This window comes from Anabrus simplex, chromosome 2 (genome assembly GCF_040414725.1).
Source record: "Anabrus simplex isolate iqAnaSimp1 chromosome 2, ASM4041472v1, whole genome shotgun sequence".
Taxonomy (NCBI): Eukaryota; Metazoa; Arthropoda; class Insecta; order Orthoptera; family Tettigoniidae; genus Anabrus; species Anabrus simplex.
In genome coordinates this window covers 14,741,448-14,768,594 of record NC_090266.1, presented here as the reverse complement: position 1 = coordinate 14,768,594, position 27,147 = coordinate 14,741,448, and the positions used below count along the sequence as shown (strand labels likewise).

The following is a 27,147-nucleotide window of genomic DNA, read 5'->3' as shown; positions in this document are numbered from 1 at the left end:
AAGTTTTCCCTCTGACTCTAGAACATGAGTTCACTCAGGCTACAACACCGGGCATTAAGTCAACCTGCCCCTTTATACTGAATACCAGGTACAATTATATAAGAATAAAGAACCGAAATATTTTGCTAATTGAATACGAGAACATATATTTAATTTGATTAAAAAATGGAATGTGTAAAGTTTGAGCTAAGCAGATGAAAGTAATTTGCAGGTGATTAATCTCAAGTATGACAATGAATACGGTTAACTTGTTTGTAATATGTTGACGATGGACGAGGAAGAGTTTGTTTAAGGAGACGAGCTGCTCGACTGAGTGGTATGTTCCGAGCTGTCAGTCGAAAGATGGCGTGGAATGACATTAGTAGACGGATAAGTTTGAGTGGTGTCTTTAAAAGTAGAAAATATCACAATATGAAGATAAATATGGAATTCAAGAGAACAAATTGGGACAAATATTCATTTATAGGAAGGGGAGTTACGGATTGGAATAACTTACCAAGGGAGACGTTCAATAAATTTCTAATTTCTTTGAAATCATTTAAGAAAAGGCTAGGAAAGCAACAGATAGGGAATCTGCCACCTGGGCGACTAAATGCAGATCAGTATTGATTGATTGATTGATTGATTGATTGATTGATTGATTGATTGATTGATTGATTGATTGATCTAGAAGTGGTGAAGTTCATAAGCTGTGATGCTGTGGGTATATGGGAATCTGAAGTGTACATTTCTGCCCTGGATAGTGTTCAATAATCGTTGTCGAAATTTTCCAGTATAAGGTGTAATGTAATGAACAGGCAAGCACTCATGACGTCAAGAAATCTTATCGCTTTCCTTCCGCTCCCCAAGATGACGAATTGAAAACTGACTGATTCACACATCGTGTGGTTGATAGGCAGCTGACCGAGCATACCCGCTTCATTTCCTGGCTAGACGTTTGCTCCAACATATCGTATATGTTTAATACCGCCGAATTTCGGCTTGGATTTTATTTAAGGACTCGAATTTCTGTGATAATGTCACCCTGAGTGTTCATTTTCTGTGCCCAGAATTCTATAGAAATGCGAAGTTTCATGTCTTTGATGAAATGAAGAAATTTCTGTTTAGGGCCCGGAGTTCTGTTACCTAGAATGTCACGTAAAGTCCATATACTTACATACTTGACATACAAGTATATATTTTGACACATTTGTTAGCATTTTCGACATTTTCGGGAGTCAGCTTCCTGGGCATCAAAACATATTCTACCGGGCGGGTGGCCGTGCGGTTAGGGGCGCGCAGCTGTGAGCTTGCATCCGGGAGATAGGGGGTTCAAACCCCACTGTCGGCAGCCCTGAAGATTGTTTTCTGTCGTTTTCCACTTTCACAGCACACTGACGCGCGGGCTGTACCTTAAATAAGGCCACGACCGCTTCCTTCCCATTCCTAGGTCTTTCCTATCCCATCGTCGCCATAAGACCTGTCTGTGTCGGTGCGACGTTGCACAAAAAGATATTCTAATGTTGAAAGTTCTGTTTATTTCGATATGAATAACTACAAACAAATGGACAATGTGCGGGGTACAAGGGTTGTTAAAGGCAATAAATTACAAAGGAAAAATATGAAAGCAAAGGTTAGTTTATCAGGCAAGCGAGTCTCCGAGAAGAGCCGAGACGTTAAGTGTAGCCGGCCAGGCTCAGGTATCGTTCACTTTTATACACCAGGCTAATTAGACTGGAGTGAATAGCAACACTGCTCAAGGATACTTCGTGATACGTAAAGTTTCACGGAGGAATTTGAATATTTTCCTGTAGATGGAAAAGTACATTTTTGTCACGTTCGTGAGAAGCATGTGTCCTGTGAACAAGGGTTTCAAGTTTTGCAACATTTATCCACGTCACGTCACCGCCTCGAAGATCAACAGTGGTGGCGAATGGGAATTAGAAGTGGGGAGGGGGCGGTGCAAAAATTGACAGACAAAACAAGTAGCCGGCTTTGTTAATAAGGAACGAATTAGGTGATAAGACACGCCGTGCTATAGTGCTGTGTACAACGTCAGATGTTCCTCGTACCCAATAGTGTGAAACAGTAGTATCTTTCTTCTTGCGACTGAAGCAGCCTGGGACCTTGGCCTACCAAGCGACCGCTGCTCAGCCCGAAGGCCTACAGATTACGAGATGTCGTGTGGTCACCGTCAGATAGCTCCTCACTTGTAATCACTAGGGCTCGGATGTTTAAGATCTAAAAATAGGCCAAATAAGCAAGCAAATATGACCTCAATAGTGAAGAAATATGAGCTAAGAATTACAAAATATGATCCGAAAATGAGTAATCTAAATCTGGCCATTTGAAAATAAGTTATAAATCGAAACGGCAATTCCTTTGATACATATTTGTTAATTAAATTATTTATTCTTACTTTCATATTCATTTGCTGAGCATACATGTTTAGCAGTTATCCACAGTTGATTTGATTTGAGATTATAAAGTACTATGTTCGCTAACACAACGTTTTAAAAGTCAAAACAATTTTTCACCCTGCATTGCTGGTTTGAAATACAAGAAAACTACAAATCAACCTACCTTTTAAAAAGGTTTTGGAACGTTTAGGCCCAGATTTCATTAATGTTACTAAAATGCGGCAAGGTTTAAATTGAACACCACGAAACGAATTAAGCAGGTGTCTTTCAATACATTATGGTAGGGCGGCAGGGCGTATTGTGTAAACTCGCATAGCTTTTTCATTCTTCTCCGCGGGTGGAATTAAATGGTATGACAAGATTCACCTTCAAAGCATCAGGCGCGAAAGACGTCTGTTTATCACTTAACACATTCTTGTAAGTAAGGAAGCTCCTTTCTACGTCACAAGACGTTATTGGTGCATATTTAAATAATGTTAAATCACTGCTATGGAGTATGCACTCATCTTGAAGTGTACTGGTACCTTCTCCGCTAAGAACATCATTTTTCTTGCATACACGGCGAAAACCGTCATTTCGATTAAGCACGTTTTGAAGTTTCCGTTTTACACTGTCGCCAACTATTCCATGTGATTGTTGTACTGAAAGTTCAACACTTCTCACATTTTCAGTACTTGCATGAGTTTCTAAGCTAGCAGCTTCTAAACGACTAATTGCACTCGATATACTGTAATTCCAAAGTTCGACTTAATATAGGCTATGCCAGACTTTCTGACAAACTGTTGGAAAACAATTCCTGCACAATCTTTATAGAAGAGGCTGATTATTCCACGTGTATTAACTACAGATGTGTTACCGATAAGCAGTTTTGTGAACACTAGTTCGCATTCGGTAAGTTGAAGATGTTTTCGCACAGCTACAGCCAAGGGCGCCCATGCCCGGACGCAACGCTGGGGGGCGGGGGGGCGGCCCCCATTAGCTCTCAGGGAAAGGAAAAAAATCTAATATAGTCAGGTGTTTTTCTTTCAAGAAAATGACTTAAAAGTCGGTATTACGTAAAAGTGATAGGGGATACCGTGGAATACAAATAATCATTCATCTTCCAAAATATTAAAAATACTGCATACCCCCATGCAAATCCCGGACACTGCATGCGAGAATTGCGCTGGACAAAGCGGAGGCGGGACAGGTTCTTTTCCGGGTACTCCGCTTTTCCCTGTCATATTTCCACTCTCCAATATCATTTCATTTCATCTGTCAGTCATTAATGTGCTACAGGCACAATTCCTATCCTCGCCGTGACCCGGACAAATGACTGGGAACAGGCTGTGGATTTTCATTTTCACTACATAACCCAGGTCTAGCCCCAAGCCCCCCCCCCCCAAAAAAAAAATATCCTATGAGCGCCCATGGCTACAGCTGTCGTCAAATATGACGTTTCTCCGAAAATAGCTCAAAATGTGACCTTATGACAAAAATAGCGAAAATATGCGTTTATATGACAAATAAACATCTCTTAATTGTGACGATAATTACCTGATTTGCACCAAAAACCAATCAGGCAAGAAAATGCAGACAAAGGTAAAATATGACTTTTCCTAAACATCCGAACCCTAGTAATCACGTAGGCTGAGTGGACCTCCGATGCAGGTAAAGATCGCTGAATTGGCTGGGAATCGAACCCGGGGCCTCCGGGCAAGAGGTACGCACGCTACCCCTACACCGCGAGGACTTGGCGCCCCTAGACAGAAAAATATAGACAAATACTTTCGCCCCTGATGTCGAGATTAATGTATCACTAAGTAGCTGAATAATAAAACTCAAGTCGGACAACCACGTCCTTTCTTTGTTGCGGCACGTTTTGTATCACTGAAGACTCATATTGCTCAGTGGTCACTTTGCTGGAGAAAGACTTAGAGTGCTAAGCGACCACCAATTTCTTCCTGCGAGGTGGAAAGCCTTGTCACGCGCTAACAGACATTTTTGTCAAATCTTGGAAAATCGACAGTGCATTAACGTAATTCCGTTCTTTTGCTTTGAGGTGATCCACAAGAAAATAGAACGGGAATGCTGTTACTTATTTCTTACTTTTTCATGGTTACATTACATATTTCAAGATGTGTAAAAAATGCATATATTTTACAGTTTTAAGTACATAACCATCCGGGATTAATATATTCGAAATATTCTGGCAATCCGAGTTCCAGATCTGTTATCGATCGATTAACACCAGCTTCTAAAAGTTTCCTACAATGCTTGTGCTTTGAGCTTTCCCTGGACACAGTCGCCACTCTGCGACCAAAAGTGAACTTGTGAAGATGAAACAGGAAGGTTTTGCTAGAAAATACACTTGAAAGTGGCCTCCGCAGATGAGGTCCCTGTATAGGTTGTTTTGTTGCTTCACCCGAGACCTGATGTGTATGTGAAATCAATCAATCAATCAATCAATCAATCAATCAATCAATCAATCAATCAATCAATCATCACTGATTGCATTCAAGGCTGTTTTCCTACTTTTCTTAAATAATTGGAAATAATTTATTGGACATCTCTCTTGGTATAGGTATCCTTCCAATCCCTAACTCCTCCTCCCATAAACGAATATTTGCCCCAATTCTTCCTCTTGAATTCCAACTTTTATCTTCAATTCTGATCTTTTTTACTCTTAAAAAGACCACTCAAACTTATTCGTCAACTAATGCCATTCCACGCCATCTCTCCACTGACAGCTCGGAACATACCACTTAATCGAGCAGCTCGTCTCCTTTCTCCCAAGTCTTCCCAGCCCAAACTTTGCAACATTTTTGTAACGCTGCTCTTTTGTCGGAAATCGCCCAGAACTACTCGAGCTGCTTTTCTTTGGATTTTGTCCAGTTCTTGAATCGAGTAATCCTGGTGAGGGTCCCATACTCTAGTGACCTATACACCCTGACCCCTTGTTTTTACAATCTGCTTTGCGCCGGACCGACACAGACAGGTCTTATGTTAGCAGTGGGAAGGAAGCGTCCCTCTAAGGTACATGCCCAGCATTCGCCTGTTGTGAAAATGGGATACCACGGAAACCATCCTCAGGGCTAACGACAGTGGGGCTCGTACCCCAACCGCACGGCCACTCGCTTACAATCTTGTATAACATGATCCGCAAAAAGTCTTATCTGTGATTGCACTTCTTTACTCATATCATATAAGAAAACATTAATAATGCTTCACGTACAGTATACTCAGATTTATATTTTCTAGAACATAGCCACTTGTTCTTGACCAGTGTAACTGCACTCATTTTTGCCAGTAGTCTCCCATGATCTACTCTGTCAAATGTCAATCGCGATACAGTCCATTTGACCTGGAAACCTTCAACTTGAGCTTCAGTGGAATAACGTTTCGTAAACCCGAACTGACTTCTATCCAACCAGTTATTTATTTCATAAACATGTCGAATATAGTCAGAAAGAATGCCTTCCCAAAGCTTACATACAATGCATGTCAAACTGACTGGCCTGTAATTTTCAGCTTTATGTCTATCACCCTTTCCTTTATACACAGGGGCTACTATAGCAACTCTCCATCCATTTGGTATAGCTCCTTCAAGCAAACAATAATCAAATAAGTACTTCAGATATGATACTGTATCCCAACCCCTTCCTTGTCTTTAATATATCCCCAGAAATCTGATCAATTCCAGCTGCTTCTCTAGTTTTCGAGTTTGGTATCTTATTGTAAATGTCTTGTTATCGTAGGTAAATTTCAATAGTTCGTTCATATTAGTCACCTCCTCTATCTCGTAACAAACAATCTTGCCGGGCTTAGTGGCTCAGACACTGCGGTGATATTTCAATGTCCTCAACTACGTCAGCCTCGTGTCGGTAGATTTACTGGCACGTAAAAAGAACTCCTGCGGGACTAAATTCCGGCACCTCGGCGTCTCCGAAAACCGTAAGAGTACTTGGTGGGACGTGAAGCCAATATTATTATTATTATTATTATTATTATTATTATTATTATTATTATTATTATTATTATTTTGCTAGGGGCTTTTACATCGCGCCGACACTGATAGGTCTTATGGCGACGATGGGATAGGAAAGGCCTAGGAGTTGGAAGGAAGCGGCCGTGGTCTTAACTAAGGTACAGCCCCAGCATTTGCCTGGTGTGAAAATGGGAAACCACGGAAAACCATTTTCAGGGCTGCCGATAGTGGGATTCGAACCTACTATCTCCCGGATGCAAGCTCACAGCCGCGCGCCTGTAAGCGCACGGCCAACTCGCCCGGTATTATTATTATTATTATTACTATTATTGTTGTTATTATTATTATTATTATTATTATTATTATTATTATTATTATTATTATTATTATTATTATTATTATTATTATTATTACTAACAGTTTTTACATACTGCTGACTGAATAGTTCTGCCATCTGGAGGTCCTCGCATGTCCTTCCAGGCCGGATGACGAACGGACCACATTACGATGACGGTGCAGAGCGAAGTGACGTCACAATGGAGCGCCATCACGCCCATGCACGCTGAAAGGTACTGACATGGCGTTAGCAGTTAGAACGGACTTGTAATTATTATTATTATTAGGCTATCACTCGTCAACAAGTATGATTGTCTTCCAAAGGTAAAGCTCAAATCACATGAGTTCTTTGATGGCTGTATTTCTGGAAGCACAGACTCTTCCACAATGTTGGCAGCCACTGGTCATTGAGAGTTGAATACGCCCTTTCCTAGCATTGCGTTTGTTGGCCAGAAGTTTCCTCCTCTGTAGTTCAAAGGATAGATGCCCTCGGTGAACGAGGTGATGCCATTCTGGACGAGTGGATGCCGCGACCTCCCAATTTTCAGGGTAAATTTGACATTTCCCTAGATTTGCCTTCAGAACGTATTTATAGCGTTTTTGTCCGACCTTCAACTGGCAGTACATGATTTCTTTTGGAAACGTGACTCAGGCATGCGAATTACTTGACCTGTGCATCGAAGCTGGTGTTTCAATATGAGAGCCTGAACCTAGGATTCTCCTCAAGCAGATATAGTTAGTGCCGTAGTGCGGATTGAGACTTTCCATTTGCTGAAAGCAAGAGCAGCAGCGTAACAGGTTTTCATTATTTCTACTATTTGAATGTCGCACAAACGCAACCAAGGAACGTAGCGCTGTAAAATGAGAAAGCTCGGAAAACCATGTTGAGGTCTAGTGGGGTCCGAAAGTGAAGCGACAGCCTCGCCTTGTTTTACGGCCGGATGCCCCTGACCCAGTCGTGCGATATATTGAACGTTATGGACACCTAAAAGGCGTAGAATAAGCTTGAATGGAGTTTCTAACATAGGAAAGATCGTAATATGAATATAAACTTAGAATTTAAGACTACAAATTGAAATTTTTCATTTATAGGAAGAGAAGTTATCAAGAAAGACGTTTGATAAGTTTCAGACTTCTTAGAAATTATTTAAGGAAAGTCTCGGCATGCAATCAGCCCTATGCAGATCACTGCCAATTGATTGATTGATTGATTGATTGATTGATTGATTGATTGATTGATTGATTGATTGATTGATTGATTGATTGATTGATTGATTGATTTGCGACCTGGTTGGATCCCTATACGTTCTAGTAACCTTACTTTTCACTGCATGATACACTCCCGATAAGAACATTGTTATGCGAGCATCGCTCCTTCAGGAAGTTCGTGGTGCTTAAACCATGAATCACACAGATCAATCACAATAAATAAATAAATAAATAAATAAATAAATAAATAAATAAATAAATCAAACAATCGATCACTACTGATCTACATTTAGAGCAGTCGCCCAGGAGGCAGATTCCCTACCTGTTGTTTTCCTACCCTGTCCTTGAATGATTGCAAAGAAATTAGAAATTTATTGAACCTCTCCCTTGGTAAGTCATTCCAATCATTAACTCCCCTTCCTAAAAACGAATATTTGTTCCAATTTGTCCTTTTGAATTTCAAGTTTATCCTCATTTCGTGATCTTTCCTACTTTTAAAGAAACCACTCAAACTTATTCGTCTACTGATGTCATTCCACGCCATCTCTCCACTGACAGCTCGGAACATACCACTTAGTTGCGCAGCTCCTCTCCTTTCTCCCAAGTCTTCCCGGACCAAGCCTTGCAACATTTTTGTAACGCTTCTCTTTTGTCGGAAATAGCCCAGAACTAATCGAGCTGCTATTCTTTGGATTTTTTCCAGTTCTTGAATCAAGTAATCCTGGTGAGGGTCCCATACACTGGAACCATAGTTTAGCTGGGATCTTTCCAGAGACTTATATGCCCTCTTCTTTACATCCTTACTACAACACCTAAATACCCTCAAAACCATGTGCAGAGATCTGTACCCTTTATTTGCAATCCCATTTATGTGATTACCCCAATGAAGATCTTTACTTATATTAACACTAGATACTTACAATGATCCTCAAAAGGAACTTTCAACCCATAAACGCAGTAATTAAAACTGAGAGGACTTTTCCTATTCATGAAACTCACAACCTGACTATTAACCCCGTTTATCATCCTACAATTGTCTACTGTGCATCTCACAACATTGTCGAGGACACGTTGCAGTTTCTCACAAACTTGTAAGTTATTTATTACTCTATACAGAATAACATCATCCGCAAAAAGCCTTATCCCTGATTCCACTTCTTTACTCATATCATTTATACATATAAAAATATAAAGATCCAATGATACTGCCTTGAGGAATTCCCCTCTTAATTATTACAGGGCCAGATAAAGCTTCGCCTACTCTAATTCTCTGACATCTATTTTCTAGAAATATAGCAACCCATTCAATCACTCTTTTGTCTAGTCCAATTGCACTCATTTTTGCCAGTAGTCTCCCATGATCCACCCTATCAAATGCTTTAGACAGGATGATAGGAAAACTTAAAACGGTCCACCTTTTCAATACAAAAATGTTATAGATTTATTTATAACGTGTATTTGTACTTGGAACTAGTTTCAACGCTGATTTGCGTCATCATCAGCCAAAATCTGGGAATAGGCAAGCATTTAGGCATTTATATTACACAAGGCGTTACATTAAAAAATACACATCTTACAAGGAGCTAAAAACAGGGACGAGTATAGAAACAAATGAATCGTTGAGAAAACAAAAGTTATACATATTAAAAATAACCTTAACCACACATCTTGTAGTGCGAAAGTGTTCTTCTTGAATGATTCCTGAATATAAAACACACGTGCACACATTTCTGAAGAGCCAGCAGGCAGGACAAAGTAAAGTGAAACCTTAAGAGTTCTCATTTTTCTATGTTCTGACTAACTAATGAAGTCTCCCTTGAGTTCCTGATAAACATACAAAACAGGAAATTCTCCTTCACTCTCAACAATAGCTATAAAGACCAACGGTAAAATTTCATTTTAAATATTGTGCAGAGACGTGAAAGCATGATTTTGAACATGATATAACTCCTTCATATAACCCAGTTTTTTACACAAGGTGTTACATTAAATAATACACATCTTACGAGGAGATAAAAACAGGGACGAATGTAGAAACAAATGCAACGTTGAGAAAGCAAAGTTATACATATTAAAAATAAGCTTAACCACACGACTTGCAGTGCGAAAATATTTGCCTTGAATGATTCCTGAATACAAAACGCACGCGCACACACTTATAAAGAGCCAGCAGGCAGGAAAAAATAAGGTGAAACCTTAAGAGTTCTTCTGAGAAGAGTTCATCATTCTTTCTATGATCTGACTAACTAATCATCATAGAAACCTGCCCCCACCCTACACGTAACGCTGCAACAATACACCACAAATACTGGCACAGTCATCCTCCAAACTCTCAACAACGTATTCCTTAATACCTATTTTATATTCTTGTCGAGCTGAATACCGGACCTGTGAAGATTACAAGATTATTTTGTGCATCTACAGAATGGTGTGTTAATGGAGCTATGTAATATAGGGAGAGACTTTCAAATGTGGTTAAATGAAGAAGTTATATCATGTTCAAGATCATGCTTGCACATCTCTGCACAGTATTTAAAATACAATATACCGTTGGTCTTTTATAGCTATTGTTGAGAGTTAAGGAGAATTTCCTGTTGTGTATGTTTATCAGGAACTCAAGGGAGACTTCACTAGTTAGTCGGAACATAGAAAGAATGATGAACTCTCCTCAGAAGAACTCTTAAGGTTTCACCTTACTTTTTCCTGCCTGCTGGCTCTTTAGAAATGTGTGCGCGTGCGTCTTGTATTCAGGAATCACTCAAGGCAAATATTTTCGCACTGCAAGTTGTGTGGTTAAGCTTATTTTTAATATGTATAATTTTTGCTTTCTCAACGATGCATTTGTTTCTACATTCGTCCCTGTTTTTATCTCCTCGTAAGATTTGTATTGTTTAATGTAACACCTTGTGTAAAAAATTGGGTTAAATGAAGGAGTTATATTATATTCAAGATCATGCTTTCACGTCTCTGCACAATATTTAAAATGAAATTTACCGTTGGTCTTTATAGCTATTGTTGAGAGTGAAGGAGAATTTCCTGTTGTGTATGTTTATCAGGAACTCAAGGGAGACTTCACTAGTTAGTCGGAACATAGAAAAAATGATGAACTCTTCTCAGAAGAACTCTTAAGGTTTCACTTTACTTTTTCCTGCCTGCGTGCTCTTCAGAAATGTGTGCGCGTGTGTTTTGTATTCAGGAATCATTCAAGACGAATATTTTCGCACTACAAGATGTGTGGTTAAGGTTATTTTTAATATGTATAACTTTCCCTGTTTTCATCTCCTTGTAAGATGTGTATTGTTTAATTTCCTGTTGTGTATGTTTATCAGGAACTCAAGGGAGACTTCATTAGTTAGTCAGATCATAGAAAGAATGATGAACTCTTCTCAGAAGAACTCTTAAGGTTTCACCTTACTTTTTCCTGCCTGCTGGCTCTTTAGAAGTGTGTGCGCGTGCGTTTTGTATTCAGGAATCATTCAAGGCAAATATTTTCGCACTGCAAGTTGTGTGGTTAAGCTTATTTTTAATATGTATAACTTTGCTTTCTCAACGATGCATTTGTTTCTACATTCGTTCCTGTTTTTATCTCCTCGTAAGATGTGTATTATTTAATGTAACACCTTGTGTAAAAAACTGGGTTATATGAAGGAGTTATATCATGTTCAAAATCATGCTTTCACGTCTCTGCACAATATTTAAAATGAAATTTTACCGTTGGTCTTTATAGCTATTGTTGAGAGTGAAGGGGAATTTCCTGTTTTGTATGTTTATCAGGAACTCAAGGGAGACTTCATTAGTTAGTCAGAACATAGAAAAATGAGAACTCTTAAGGTTTCGCTTTACTTTGTCCTGCCTGCTGGCTCTTCAGAAATGTGTGCACGTGTGTTTTATATTCAGGAATCATTCAAGAAGAACACTTTCGCACTACAAGATGTGTGGTTAAGGTTATTTTTAATATGTATAACTTTTGTTTTCTCAACGATTCATTTGTTTCTATACTCGTCCATGTTTTTAGCTCCTTGTAAGATGTGTATTGTTTAATGTAACGCCTTGTGTAATATAAATGCCTAAATGCTTGCCTATTCCCAGATTTTGGCCGATGATGACGCAAATCAGCGTTGAAACTAGTTCCAAGTACAAATACACGTTATAAATAAATCTATAACATTTTTGTATTGAAAAGGTGGACCGTTTTAAGTTTTCCTATCATCCTTTCTCAGTTCAATACGGACAAAAATGAAATTCCTAGGTTTAAATGCTTTAGACAGGTCAATCGCGATACAGTCCATTTGACCTCCTGAATCCAGGATATCTGCTATATCTTGCTGGAATCCTACAAGTTGAGCTTCAGTGGAATAACCTTTCCTAAAACCGAACTGCCTTCTATCAAACCAGTTATTAATTTCACAAACATGTCTAATATAATCAGAAAGAATGCTTTCCCAAAGCTTACATGCAATGCAAGTCAAACTTACTGGCCTGCAATTCTCAGCTTTATGTCTATCACCCTTTCCTTTTTACACAGGGGCTACTATAGCAACTCTCCATCCATCTGGTATAACTCCTTAATGCAAACAATAATCAAATAAGTACTTCAGTTATGGTACTGTATCCCAGAAATTTTATCAAATCCGGTTGCTTTAGTAGTTTTAATTTTTTGTATCATAGTAGGCCATGGTTCATGTTTGTGGGTTACTGCAGTCACGTCCTAGTTCGTGAACCATTGGCAACGGCTGAGTGGCCTAGTAAGTGGTCCTGAGGGTCGGGATGCCAGTTACTATGGAATGGGAGTGGGCATCTCTGACATATTCTGAGTTATGGCCCTCCTTGTGTTCAGGCGGCTAGGACTATACAATTCACCGTGGTCCATAACCCGTTAGAGGAGAGATTCTCACTTGGACTATGTGCAAGTAGGGTAGCATCCGGCTTCATGAATTTACCGAGCTCAGAACATTTTAAGCAAGCCTCGGACCTTTGGGAGTAATGGAGTTCCACTCCCATTTGACAGGCGAGGGACTCCTTGGAAACAACCTGGCGAACGAAATGGAATTCGATGGGAGTTTTCAATATTAATGGGGCTGATGGAAGAAAGAAGGTAGAACTGGCTGAGTCAGCAAAGAGGATGCATCTGGATGTGCTCTGAGTAAGTGATAATCGGGTAAGTGGAGATAATGAGGAAGAGATAGGAGATTATAAAGTGTACTTGACGGGGAGACTACTGACAAAAATGAGTGCAATTGGACTAGACAAAAGAGTGACTGAATGGGTTGCTATATTTCTAGAAAATAGATCTCAAAGAATTAGAGTAGGTGAACCTTTATCTGACCCTGTAATCATTAAGAGAGGAATTCCTCGGGGCAGTATAATCGGACATTTATGTTTTCTTATATATATAAATGATATGAGTAAAGGAGTGGAATCGGAGGTAAGGCTTTTTGCGGATGATGTTATTCTCTATAGAGTGATAAATAAGTTACAAGATTGTGAGCAACTGCAACGTGACCTCGAAAATGTTGTGAGATGGACAGCAGGCAATGGTATGTTGATAAACGGGGTTAAAAGTCAGGTTGTGAGTTTCACAAATAGGAAAAGTCCTCTCAGTTTTAATTACTGCGTTGATGGGGTGAAAGTTCCTTTTGGGGATCATTGTAAGTATCTAGGTGTTAATATAAGGAAAGATCTTCATTGGGGTAATCACATAAATGGGATTGTAAATAAAGGGTACAGATCTCTGCACATGGTTATGAGGGTGTTTAGGGGTTGTAGTAAGGATGTAAAGGAGAGTGCATGTAAGTCTTTGGTAAGTCCCCAACTAGAGTATGGTTCCAGTGTATGGGACCCTCACCAGGATTACCTGATTCAAGAACTGGAAAAAATCCAAAGAAAAGCAGCTCGATTTGTTCTGGGTGATTTCCGACAAAAGAGTAGCGTTACAAATATGTTGCGATGTTTGGGTTGGGAAGAATTGAGAGAAAGAAGAAGAGCTGCTCGACTAAGTGGTATGTTCCGAGCTGTCAGCGGAGAGATGGCGTGGATGACATTAGTAGACGAATAAGTTTGAGTGGCGTTTATAAAAGTAGGAAAGATCACAATATGAAGATGAAGTTGGAATTCAAGAGGACAAACTGGGGCAAATATTCATTTATAGGAAGGGGAGTTAGGAATTGGAATAACTTACCAAGGGAGATTTTTTTTTGTTTTTTTTGCTAGGGGTTTTACGTCGCACCGACACAGATAGGTCTTATGGCGACGATGGGATAGGAAAGGACAAGGAGTTGGAAGGAAGCGGCCGTGGTCTTAATTAAGGTACAGCCCCAGCATTTGCCTGGTGTGAAAATGGGAAACCACGGAAAACCATTTTCAGGGCTGCCGATAGTGGGATTCGAACCTACTATCTCCCGGATGCAAGCTCACAGCCGCGCGCCTCTACGCGCACGGCCAACTCGCCCGGTAAGGGAGATGTTCAATAAATTTCCAATTTCTTTGAAAACATTTAGGAAAAGGCCAGGAAAGCAACAGATATGGATCTGCCACCTGGGCGACTGCCCTAAATGCAGATCAGGATTGATTGATTGATTGATTGATTGATTGATTGATTGATTGATTGATTGATTGATTGATTGATTGATTGATTGATTGATTGATTGATTGATTGATTGATTGATTGATTGATTGGTGTTGGAAAGGGAAGGGCAGAGTCTGGGGTAGGGCTCTTTATCAGGAATACCATTGCACGCAACATAGTTTCTGTTAGGCACGTAAATGAGCGAATGATGTGGGTAGATTTGTCAGTTGGAGGAATTAGGACTAGAATTGTGTCCGTGTATTCACCATGTGAGGGTGCAGATGAGGATGAAGTTGACAAGTTTTATGAAGCATTGAGTGACATCGTGGTCAGGGTCAACAGCAAGGATAGAATAGTGCTAATGGGCGATTTCAATGCGAGGGTTGGGAATAGAACTGAAGGATACGAAAGGGTGATTGGTAAATGTGGGGAAGATATGGAAGCTAATGGGAATGGGAAGCGTTTGCTGGACTTCTGTGCTAGTATGGGTTTAGCTGTTATGAATACATTCTTCAAGCATAAGGCTATTCACCGCTACACATGGGAGGCTAGGGGTACCAGATCCATAATAGACTATATCTTATCAGACTTTGAATTCAGGAAATCTGTTAGGAATGTACGAGTTTTTCGCGGATTTTTCGATGATACAGACCACTATCTGATCTGTAGTGAACTAAGTATCTCTAGGCCTAGGGTAGAGAAAGTGAAATCTGTCTGCTAACGAAAAAGGGTAGAAAATCTCCAGGACAAGGAAATTAGACAGAAGTACTTGGATATGATTAGTGAAAAGTTTCAAACAGTAGAAGTAAGCAGGTTCAGGATATAGAAAGTGAATGGGTGGCATACAGGGATGCTGTAGTAGAAACAGCAAGGGAATGTCTAGGAACAACTGTGTGTAAAGATGGGAAAAGGCGAACATCTTGGTGGAATGATGAAGTGAGAGCAGCCTGTAAACGTAAAAAGAAGGCTTATCAGAAATGGCTCCAAACGAGGGCCGAGGCAGACAGGGATTTGTACGTAGATGAAGGAAACAGAGCGAAACAAATAGTTGTTGAATCCAAAAAGAAATCATGGGAAGATTTTGGTAAAAGCCTGGAAAGCCTGGGTCAAGCAACAGGGAAACCTTTCTGGACAGTAATAAAGAATCTTAGGAAGGGAGGGAAAAAGGAAATGAACAGTGTTTTGCTAGTTGCTTTACGTCGCGCCGACACAGATAGGTCTTATGGCGACGATGGGACAGGGAAGGGCTGGGAGTGGGAAGGAAGCGGCCGTAGCCTTAATTAAGGTACAGCCCCAGAATTTGCCTGGTGTGAAAATGGGAAACCACGGAAAACCATTTTCAGGGCTGCCGACAGTGGGGTTCTAACCTACTATCTCCCGAATACTGGATACTGGCCGCACTTAAGCGACTGCAGCTATCGAGCTCGGTAACAGTGTTTTGTGTAATTCAGGTGAACTCATAATAGATCCCACGGAATCAGTGGAGATGTGGAGGGAATATTTTGAACACCTTCTCAATGTAAAAGGAAATCATCCTGGTGGTGTTGCAAACAGCCAAGATCATGGGGAGGAGGAAAATGATGTTGGTGAAATTATGCTTGAGGAAGTGGAAAGGATGGTAAATAAACTCCATTGTCATAAGGCAGCAGGAATAGATGAAATTAGACCTGAAATGGTGAAGTATAGTGGGAAGGCAGGGATGAAATGGCTTCATAGAGTAGTAAAATTAGCGTGGAGTGTTGGTAAGGTACCTTCAGATTGGACAAAAGCAGTAATTGCACCTATCTATAAGCAAGGGAACAGGAAGGATTGCAACAACTATCGAGGTATCTCATTGATTAGTATACCAGGCAAAGTATTCACTGGCATCTTAGAAGGGAGGGTGCGATCAGTCGTTGAGAGGAAGTTGGATGAAAACCAGTGTGGTTTCAGACCACAGAGAGGCTGTCAGGCTCAGATTTTCAGTATGCGCCAGGTAATTGAAAAATGGTACGAGAGGAATAGGCAGTTGTGTTTACGTTTCGTAGATCTAGAGGAAGCATATGACAGGGTACCGAGGGAAAAGATGTTTGCTATACTGGGGGACTATGGAATTAAAGGTAGATTATTCAAATCAATCAAAGGCATTCATGTTGACAATTGGGCCTCAGTGAGAATTGATGGTAGAATGAGTTCTTGGTTCAGGGTACTTACAGAGGTTAGACAAGTCTGTAATCTTTCACCTTTGCTGTTCGTAGTTTACATGGATCATCTGCTGAAAGGTATAAAATGGCAGGGAGGGATTCAGTTAGGTGGAAATGTAGTAAGCAGTCTGGCCTATGCTGACGACTTGGTCTTAATGGCAGACTGTGCCGAAAGCCTGCAGTCTAATATCTTGGAACTTGAAAATAGGTGCAATAAGTATGGTATGAAAATTAGCCTCTCGAAGACTAAATTGATGTCAGTAGGTAAGAAATTCAACAGAACTGAATGTCAGATTGGTGATACAAAGCTAGAAGAGGTCGATAATTTCAAGTATTTAGGTTGTTTGTTCTCCCAGGATGGTAATATAGTAAGTGAGATTGAATCAAGGTGTAGTAAAGCTAATGCAGTGAGCTCGCAGTTGCGATCAGCAGTAATCTGTAAGAAGGAAGTCAGCTCCCAGACGAAACTATCTTTACATCGGTCTGTTTTCAGACCAACTTTGCTTTACGGGAGCGAAAGCTGGGTGGACTCAGGATATCTTATTCATAAGTTAGATGTAACAGACAAAAAGTAGCAAGAATGATTGCTGGTACAAACAGGTGGGAACAATGGCAGGAGGGTACTCGGAATGAGGAGATAAAGGCTAATTTAGAATGAACTCGATGGATGAAGCTGTACGCTTAAACCGGCTTCGGTGGTGGGGTCATGTGTGGCGAATGGATGAGGGAAGGTTACCTAGGAGAATAATGGACTCTGCTATGGAGGGTAAGAGAAGTAGAGGGAGACCAAGGCGACGATGGTTAGACTCGGTTTCTAACGATTTAAAGATAAGAGGTATAGAACTAAATGAGGCCACAACACTAGTTGCAAATCGAGGATTGTGGCGACGTTTAGTAAATTCTCAGAGGCTTGCAGACTGAACGCTGAAAGGCATAACAGTCTATAATGATAATGTATGTATGTATATAGTAGGCCTATATGTTCTTGTTATCATATTTAAATTTTAATACTTGACTAGTATTAGTCTCCTCCTCTATTTGGACATTATCGTTGTAACCAACAATCTTTACATACTGCTGACTGAATACTTCTGCCTTCGGAAGATCCTCGCATCAACACCCCCCCCTTGTTCATTAATGATTCCTGGAATGTCCTACTTAGAACCTGTTTCTGCCTTAAAGTACCTATACGCATCCTTCCATTTTTCACTAAAATTTGTATGACTGCCAATTATGCTTGCATCATGTTACCCTTAGCTAACTTCCTTGCTAGATTCAATTTCTTAGTAAGTTCCTTCAATTTCTTCTCACTTCTATAGCCATTTCTAACTCTATTTCTTTCCAACCGGCACCTCCTTCTTTGACTCTTTTCTTGTGTGTTATAATACCGGGTGAGGCATCCCAACGAATGTGCAAGTTGTAAGCTTTCAGTAGGGTATGAAGGCGATGGAATACTGATAGAAAAAGTGTGTGCATTTGTGAAGCGGAAGTAGTTGTTTTTGCGGTAAGCTACTCGCTGGAGTCCCCGTGGCACGTGGGTTAGAACCCCACTTGAGCCTGTACTTCGAGAATCATCCACAAAGCAAATATATCCGAATGCCCACACTTCGTGGGTTATTTATTTATTTACCCTCCAGAGTTGGTTTATCGCTCGGACTCAGCGAGGGATCCTGCCTCAAGAGCAGTGTCCTGGAGCGTGAGACTTTGGGTCGGAGTAGTTCGCCCAGGTGGTCTGAACAGGGGCCTTGTGGGAGAATAGCAATATCGGAAGTGGGGAGGAAGCGGTCGTGGCCTTAAGTTAGATACCATCCAGGGTTTTGCCTGCAGGAGACGTGGGAAACCGCGGAAAAACACTTCGAGGATGGCTGAGGACGGAATCGACCCCCGCCCCCTATGCTCAGTTAACCTCCCGAAGCTTAGAAGTCTTCGTTCCAGCAGGCGTACCACTTTTGAAATTTCGTGGCAGAGCCGCGAATCGAACCCGAGGCTCAGGGGGTAACAGCTAATCACACTAACCACTACACCACAGAGGTGGATATTCATTTATTTTGGAACTGTTCTAGGCCATCAGGGCTGCTTATGTGGATGTTTTATAAGCAGGGGTGTACGAGGACAGAATTGTTGGGGTTTGAAACTGCTTGACTCTGCAAAAGCCTGTTAGTGTAGTAAGTGTTCAAATAGATCTCATTCTGCAGTAATTCACCTTTCAGCACGCCTGTGGACTCGCATAGGAAGTAGTCTAGTGGCGATCTAACAGGTGACAAGTGGGCAGATCCTCTAGCAGGAATGGTAGTTGTGTTTGAAGGAACTGCAGGTACCGGCATCATGTCAAACGATCACCCAGTATACCACACCAGACATTTACTCCCATCGTGCCCGAAATTCTGCCTGCCTTACCCGGTGGGGATTTTCAACACTCCAGTAGTCCATATTATGACGATTCACGGAGTCATTATTATGAAATCGTGCATCGTCCGAAAATAAAATGTGAGATATAAACGCTGGATCATTTCCCACTTGACTCAATATCCACGCTCAGAAATCAACATGAGTTTCGTGGAGCTGCAGGTGGTACTGGTGCCTCTGTAACATGAACTATTCGGAAAAGTGACGAAGTTATACGCAAACGTCGCTCCACCGTACTTGCGATTGGTTGTCGTGGTACAGGCGCTGAGGAGCAAGTCAACATGCGCACTGCTAGGCTACACCAAGTCTCAGGCCACATGCATGCTATTGGTCGAATGTTGCACGAATGGCCTTGTATTTGATCATCAAAACTTAAAATGTGGATACAATATTTAGCTCATGTGGGATTCGAACCCACTTATCAACGGCACATGCGTGGGCACGTCTGTGCTTAGCCCGTTACACCACGGTGACTCTTACGTCGAACTTATCAGAAGGCGTTCTTGATGTAAAATTACTTCCCACTTCGCAAACTATCACGCGTTTTCTATCAGTATGTCATCGCTTTTAGAGTTAATTTCATATCCAGTCGAAAGCTCGAAAGCACGTAATTTTTACATAACCTTATGACAGTTTGATGCATTATGTAAATACCTGTCGCATACATGTTTTTGTATAAGTCTTTGCTGTGATGACGCCGTAAAGGCGACTGTAGTGTGGTATTCGACCATCAGAGCGTTGACGTTCGTTGGCTTGTGTAATAACAGAGAAAGTAAGGCGCAGCGGACGCACCCGACATACTGGATCTTTATCATTCCTTACCATCTTTAAAGGTACAAATCTGTTTTCACATTCCTCAACAATTGCTTTAAACCCATCCCACAGTTTGTTTACCCTCATGGCTGTTTTATCAGCCACATGATACTGCCTAATAGTAAGACATTCTTTTCTATCACATTCATTTTTAACTACGAGAAAAACAGCTTCGTGATTACTAGTACATCTATTATTTTGGTTTCTCTACAGAGCTCAGCTGATTTTACCAGCACCACGTCCCGAATGATGTACACATATTGCGAATACAGCCTTGTTAAGTCGGGGCGATGACCTAGATGGTATGCCTCTTTAACCAAGCATCATCATATTGTCCGCTATCGCACTTTAAATAGGTTGAGTGAAACTCGAACCAGCCAAGAATCGAACCCTGAACCTCCTGGATAGACCGGGGCAGCCACTACGGATCGTTACACGCAAAACTTTTATGCTTCTTTTGTTTCCGTTCTGAATATTATGTCAGCCTCGAATCTGATGGAAACAATGACAATCGCAAGGCCCATGAAGAGTAAGTGAAAAGTACCGAGCGAGTTGGGTTCGAACCCCACTGTCGGCAGTCCTGTAGGTGGTTTCCCATTTTTACACCAGGTAAATGCTGGGGCTGTACCTTAATTAAGGCTACGGCCGCTTCCCTCCCACTCCTAGGCCTTTTCTGTCCCATTGTCGCCGTAAGACCTATCTGTGTCGGTGTGACGTGAAGCAACTTGTGAAAAAATTAAGATAAGTTGAAATTAAAAACATTTCTGGCGATAGTGTAGGTCTATCCCAGCATTGTGAGGGAGTCACACCTCGAAAACGAGTTATCTACTGTTCCATACATTTCCAACTTATTTACGAAAAGATCAAGGATCTGCCACCTGAAACAGCCCTAAATACAGATCAGTGTTGATTGGTTGATTGATTGATTGATTGATTGATTGATTGATTGATTGATTGATTGATTGATTGATTGATTGATTGATTGATTGATTGATTGATTGATTGATTGATTGATTGATTGATTGATTGATTGATTGATTGTAGAAAATGTAAGTTCAGGTAGATTATTACATACGAGTGAGACATGAACATAATAGCACCATCATCATGTACAATCCCAATCACCTCACTATACTCGGGTAATAAAGCTATAGTCCTCCACAATGTAAACTGCCTACTGTGGAATTAACCCTATTTATAGGTGAAAAGTTATATGCAGTAAAGGGTTAATAAATGACGACAACCATGTCGTACAATTCAAAGAATGAACAAGTAATAAACACTTGGTCTCTGGTTTCATCTGAGCACCTCACATTATCTCGGAGAGGACCGACTTGATGCATCGCTCCACGACTGTAATCGGAGTAGTTTCATAGCTCGCCACGTGGCGCTGGCGACCTAAGATTTTTGCGGTAAGTGAGATTGAGTGGACTCATGTGAGGCGAGTGGAGGAAGATATGTTACCATCAACTCACAAAATAAAGATAGATTCCCAAATTTTCGTTACATATTCTAAAACATTTCAAAATAATACAAATTGAGATTGTCCCGCGCTGTTCAGTTCATCTGATCAGTGGGAACTTTCTCTCAGGTCTTGAACAGAACTCGATCACCTCATCTAACGAAGATGATGACACGCGCAGCCGACAATTAACATGTTATCAATTGAGTTCAAATGTTCAGGGAAGGATTTTCCTACCGTTACTTGGTGGTTTTGTGCAAGAGAGGAGTTCGCTTATCAGACTGACCCGGATGGTCGCGGTCAGAGTCCAGGCTCCGGAGGCTCTGACCTCTCCAGCTCCAAGAGATGCAATTACAGTATCCTAATGACTGGAAGTAGGTATGCATTTGCCCAGTATGTCACTCTTCATCTTGTTCTCCTGGTGACCTCTGTGGTACACAACTGGATAGCGTCCAACAGTGCCGTTTTTTAATGCTATTTGTTCGGGGCGGATCTTTTGCCCCTACTGGCACCATATTTCCAATTTCTTTGAAATCATTTAAGAAAAGGCTTGGAAAGCAACAGATAAGGAATCTGCTACCAGGGCAATTGATTGAACTTGTGTGTAATTGGAATGGCGGTAGTGTGGAATGTTTGTGTGAGGAAAGGAAGATTAAGGACGTCACGAATACCCAGTCCCCAGGCCAGGGATATTAATCATTACAATTAAAAAACTGACCCGGCCGGGAATCGAACCCGCGTTGCCCCCTACACATCGGAAACGGACCAGCTGTGCCGTAATCAAGTCTCGTTGAAAGTGAAGAGAATTTCCGCAATTGTAACGTTTGATATTTCGAAAGCAAATGTGTAGTTTTGTGTGAAGTACAGTAGAATCGTCTCAACGAAGTTGGGTTCGATTCCACATAAATGGTTGCACCACGTGGACGAAGATGTCTCAGCCTATGCACACAAATGAAGGTAAAGTTATGAGCCAAAATAAAAATATTACTAATGTTATTAAAGGTTCATCTCTAAAGTATGTGACAGCTGCAGGAGGACTGGCCGGCTCCTTCGGTTCAGCACGCCCCGGGTTCGATTCCCGGCTGGGTCGGAGATTTTAACCTTAAATGCTTATTTCCCCTGGGAACGAGGACTGGACATTCCTGCACGTGCACCACTGAACGTACGGCCCGCGAAGGCATTTCATGTTGTCCTGGCCGAGTTTTCGTATGTACCTTCCGGGAAAAACTAGATAATAAAAACTTTATTGTAATTTACGGGATAAAACCACAAGGAAAATCTCTGAATTATTTGCTGTTTTTCCTTGACATGATATTTCTTTTACTGGGGCTGTGAAAATGTTCTAAGATGGATAATTACACCCACCTTAAATTCAAGTAAGGGTTAAACTTCATCCGTTCATTTCTTCGAATTACAGATACAGATTTGCCTGGAAAGTGAAAGGCCTCCTTCATTAAATAGGTTGGGACTGGGAACTGCTGTTTTTCAAAGTAGTTTCACTAATTTATTTGTGAACAAAAATGTCCGTTTCCAGACGTAGAAAAGTGGATAGTGAGTGCCGTGTTTTTAAAGAAAACTCGACCTACGACTATTTTTGTATTGAGAGTAGTGATATGCAAGGAAAATATCTCAGTTTTTAAGGAATACGACATCAGGCGGTATTATGATTCGAAGCACACATCTGTATACAGGGTGAAGCGAAATTCGCGCACTCGGGTGTCGCAGCGCAACTCCTCACATGCCAGCAATAAAAAATGTATCTCACAAGCTTTCGTCCTGCGAGTATATCCGGCAGAAAAAGGACGTTGAAGAGTGGCAATCTGGCAACACTGTAATCAAATGTAGGGTAACTACCTCTGTCAGCACATATTAGTCGTACCGTACTGTATAGTTGGTGCAGTGGGTAGCATGCAGAAGGTCGAATGGTCGATCCTGGGTTGAGCCGTATGTTTTTTCTTTCGTAAACGTAGTCCGTGTGGTATGGTATCCGGCATCAGCGGGTCCTAGAAATGGACGAACATTCGTTTTCATTGGTCAGTTTTGAAAGACGCCCTTTCCACGTCGCGGGCGTGAATTTACTCGCACCACTCATCTACTAGATGCGAAACCTGTTTTTTTTGTCCCCTACTTCAATGGTCCCATACATTAATATCAACTACTATAACACTTCGTTAGGGCCTTACGTTACCAGTAGGCCTAGCAACGTGCTCTGCGAATAATGTCCAAACTCGGTTACAATTTGTATGTGTAGTTCCGAGGACAACGTATTCTGTTGTGAAGGTCATGCGATCATTAATATGAACCGTATTATTGCTAATGTGCTACATTACATTACATGTAGTGTGTAAATGGCAAGTAGATGTTATATTATTAGCAGTGGCGGTTCGTGCATGAAGGGCTTTTGGGCGCCGCCCCGCCGCCTTTACTAAAACACATAACATAATTTCACTCCGTAGCTGATTATATAAAGAGATGGACAAATGTAGCAAAGTCTAACTTATGGTGGTGTGTTATTCAGTTATTCAATGTTATGTTTATTGTCTTGGCTGTAAACGTTTCGCTTTCTTATTTTCAAAGACATGGCAAAGGCTGTCTGACCGTGGCATCCGTTCAGCAAGCACGATGTTTTCTCTTTAGTCCAGCAGAATGAACCCCGCTGTCGGCAGCCCTGAATATGGTTTTCCGTGGTTTCCCATTTTCACACCAGGTAAATGCTGGGGCTGTACCTTAATTGAGGCCACGGCCGCTTCCTTCCCATTCCTAGCCCTTTCCTATCCCATCGTCGCCATAAGACCTATCTGTGTCGGTGCGACGTAAAGCAACTAGCAAAAAAAAAAAAAAAAAAAAAGTCCAGCAGAATGTTTTCTCTTTAGACATTAGGCGGTCGGGTGCTGGCAGGAGAGCCCCCAGTAAGTTCCTAGCGAGGGGTGCGGGAGGAGCCTTGGAACACGATGTGGGCTTGTCAGGGGAAGGAAGAGTGCAGGCGGGTGTATGGTCTGTCCGGCAGAGCCCGTAGCAACGTCGCCAACCACTGTACAATGTACCTAGGCCTTTTCCCACACATCTTACGTTAACTGTTGTTAGAGGTTAAATCCAAAACTGTTTACAAAACAATGGATTCCATAAGACTGACTATTTAAACAATTCACTTCTAAAAATAAGCTAAAATAAAGATTTAAAATCTAATCATAAGGTGACGGCACTATTTGTACGTTGAGATTTGAGGAAGCCGAAAGGAACTCGGGCGTGCATTGTTTGTGATCAGTGAAACAGGAGTAGCCGTGATTGCAGTAGCTGTTAGCCGGCTAATGTTTGTACAATTCCGATAACAACGTCAGAAAATGAAAGGTGCTTCTGTACGCTGAAAAGGATTAAGTCGTTCACTAGGCATACCATGGAGGAAGACCGACTTAACGCGCTTGCTATATGCTCCATCGAGAAACAGCTGTTGGCAGTTCCTAACTTCAACGAACGTGGTATCAATCACTTCACAGAGCAGAAGGAGAGGAGAATGGATTTTGTATACAAACAAGTCAGCTAAGGTATCGTTACCTACTTTCTTGTGTTATTTTCATTTGTATCTTTATCCCGTCATTATCATCATCATCATCGAAGTACAAACTTTATACTTATAATAACAATTGACTGACATTTCGTAATCCACTAGAATTGTTTTTCGGATTCAGTTGTTGAGTTTTCTTGTTAGTGGTGTTCGCTCTGCTGTCTTCACACTTCACTTCACTTTACTTCCCTACATGTGTTGTAATATATTAGCCTATGTTTTTTTGAACCTCAACCTGAAAAGTATATCGAGTCATGAATTTAGTGGTTTTGTGAACATAAGTGTATGTTTATTGTCGATGTTTTAAGGATATGTAGATTGTAATGCTTCCGGATTTGCGGTGCTTTAAGTTTCTACTTTTTTCCGCTTTGCGACATTATCTGATTTTCGCTACGTGATCGTTCTGCCTCGGAGGAAGATACCTACAGTATTTAGCCAGTGTCATCGGATTATTTTTATTATTATTATTATTATTATTATTATTATTATTATTATTATTATTATTATTATTATTATTATTATTATTATTACTGTTATTGTTATCATTATTATATTTCATCTACAATTATCGTGGTGCTGGCCGTGGCCGTGGCACGAACCGCCACTGATCTTTAGCATATCGAAAGTGTTTGTGTAGTTATTCTGTCCTATGACAGGTCACTGACTATATCTTATTTGTCTAACCACGTATTTGTTGTGTTCAGTGATACAAAACGTTGTAAATGTAGGATCCATGTGGCCTAAGATACGGTGTCTTACTGTAGTACAGTATGTAATGTCCGATGGAAATTAGGTGTTAATATAAGGAAAGATCTTCATTGGGGTAATCACATAAATATGATTGTAAATAAAGGGTACAGATCTGTGCACATGGTTATGAGGGTCTTTAGGGCTTGTAGTAAGGATGTAAAGGAGAGGGCATATAAGTCTCTGGTAAGACCCCAACTAGAGTATGGTTCCAGTGTATGGGACCTTCACCAGGATTACCTGATTCAAGAACTGGAAGAAATCCAAAGAAAAGCAGCTCGATTTGTTCTGGGTGATTTCCGACAAAAGAGTAGCGTTACAAAAATGTTGCAAAGTTTGGGTTGGGAAGAATTGAGAGAAAGAAGGAGAGCTGCTCGACTAAGTGGTATGTTCCGAGCTGTCAGCGGAGAGATGGTGTGGAATGACATAAGTAGACGAATAAGTTTGAATGGCGTTTATAGAAGTAGGAAAGATCACAATATGAAGATAAAGTTGGAATTCAAGAGGACAAACTGGGGCAAATATTCATTTATAGGAAGGGGAGTTAGGGATTGGAATAACTTACCAAGGGAGATGTTCAATAAATTTCCAATTTCTTTGAAATCATTTAGGAAAAGGCTAGGAAAGCAACAGATAGGGAATCTGCCACCTGGGCGACCGCCCTAAATGCAGATCAGTATTGATTGATTGATTGATTGAAAAAATGCACCCCAACCCACGATCGAACCCTCGACCTCCTGCATGCTAACCCAAAACTCTATCCACTGCACCAACTGTACAGCACAGCTATTATTTGCTGACAGAGGTAGTTACCATAAATGTGGTTACAGTGTTGTCAGATTGCCCACTCTTCAGCGTCCTTTTTCTGCCGGATATACTCGCAGGGTCCTCCTCTGTGGTGTAGTGGTTAGCGTGATTAGCTGCCTCCCCCGGAGGTCCGGGTTCGATTCCCGGCTCTGCCACGAAATTTGAAAAGTGGTACGAGGGCTGGAACCGGGTCCACTCGCCTCGGGAGGTCAACTGAGTAGAGGTGGGTTCGATTCCCACCTCAGCCATCCTTGAAGTGGTTTTCCGTGGTTTCCCACTTCACCTCCAGGCAAATGCCGGGATGGTACCTAAGTTAAAGCCACGGCCGCTTCCTTCACTCTTCCTTGCCTGTCCCATCCAATCTTCCCATCCCTCCACAAGGCCCCTGTTCAGCATAGCAGGTGAGGCCGCCTGGGTGAGTTACTGGTCATTCTCCCCAGTTGTATCCCCGACCCAGAGTCTGAAGCTCCAGGACACTGCCCTTGAGGCGGTAGAGGTGGGATCCCTCGCTGAGTCCGAGGGAAAACCGACCCTGGAGGGTAACCAGATTAAGAAGAAGAAGATATACTCGCAGGACGAACCTTTGTGAGAGACTTTTTCTTATTGTTGGCATGTGAGGAGTCGCACTGCGATGCCCGAGTGCGCGAATTTCGCTTCATCCTGTATAATAAATACGATGAGGTATTACGGA

The 27,147-nt window shown here is 41.3% G+C and overlaps 1 protein-coding gene across 7 annotated transcripts in view; it reads left to right on the top strand.

Annotated features, from left to right (window-relative positions):
* Hnf4 (Hepatocyte nuclear factor 4) overlaps window positions 1–27,147 on the top strand; it is an 832,843-nt gene that overhangs the window by 397,379 nt on the left and 408,317 nt on the right. The window contains exon 1 of one of the 7 annotated variants that reach the window (XM_068226051.1): window positions 22,255–22,297. The exons of the other annotated variants lie outside the window; for them this stretch is intronic. Coding sequence (XP_068082152.1) covers window positions 22,270–22,297 — 28 coding nt within the window. The 5' untranslated portion in view covers window positions 22,255–22,269. Of the gene's footprint in view, window positions 1–22,254; window positions 22,298–27,147 lie in introns of those variants that run through there. 7 annotated transcript variants of the gene reach the window in all.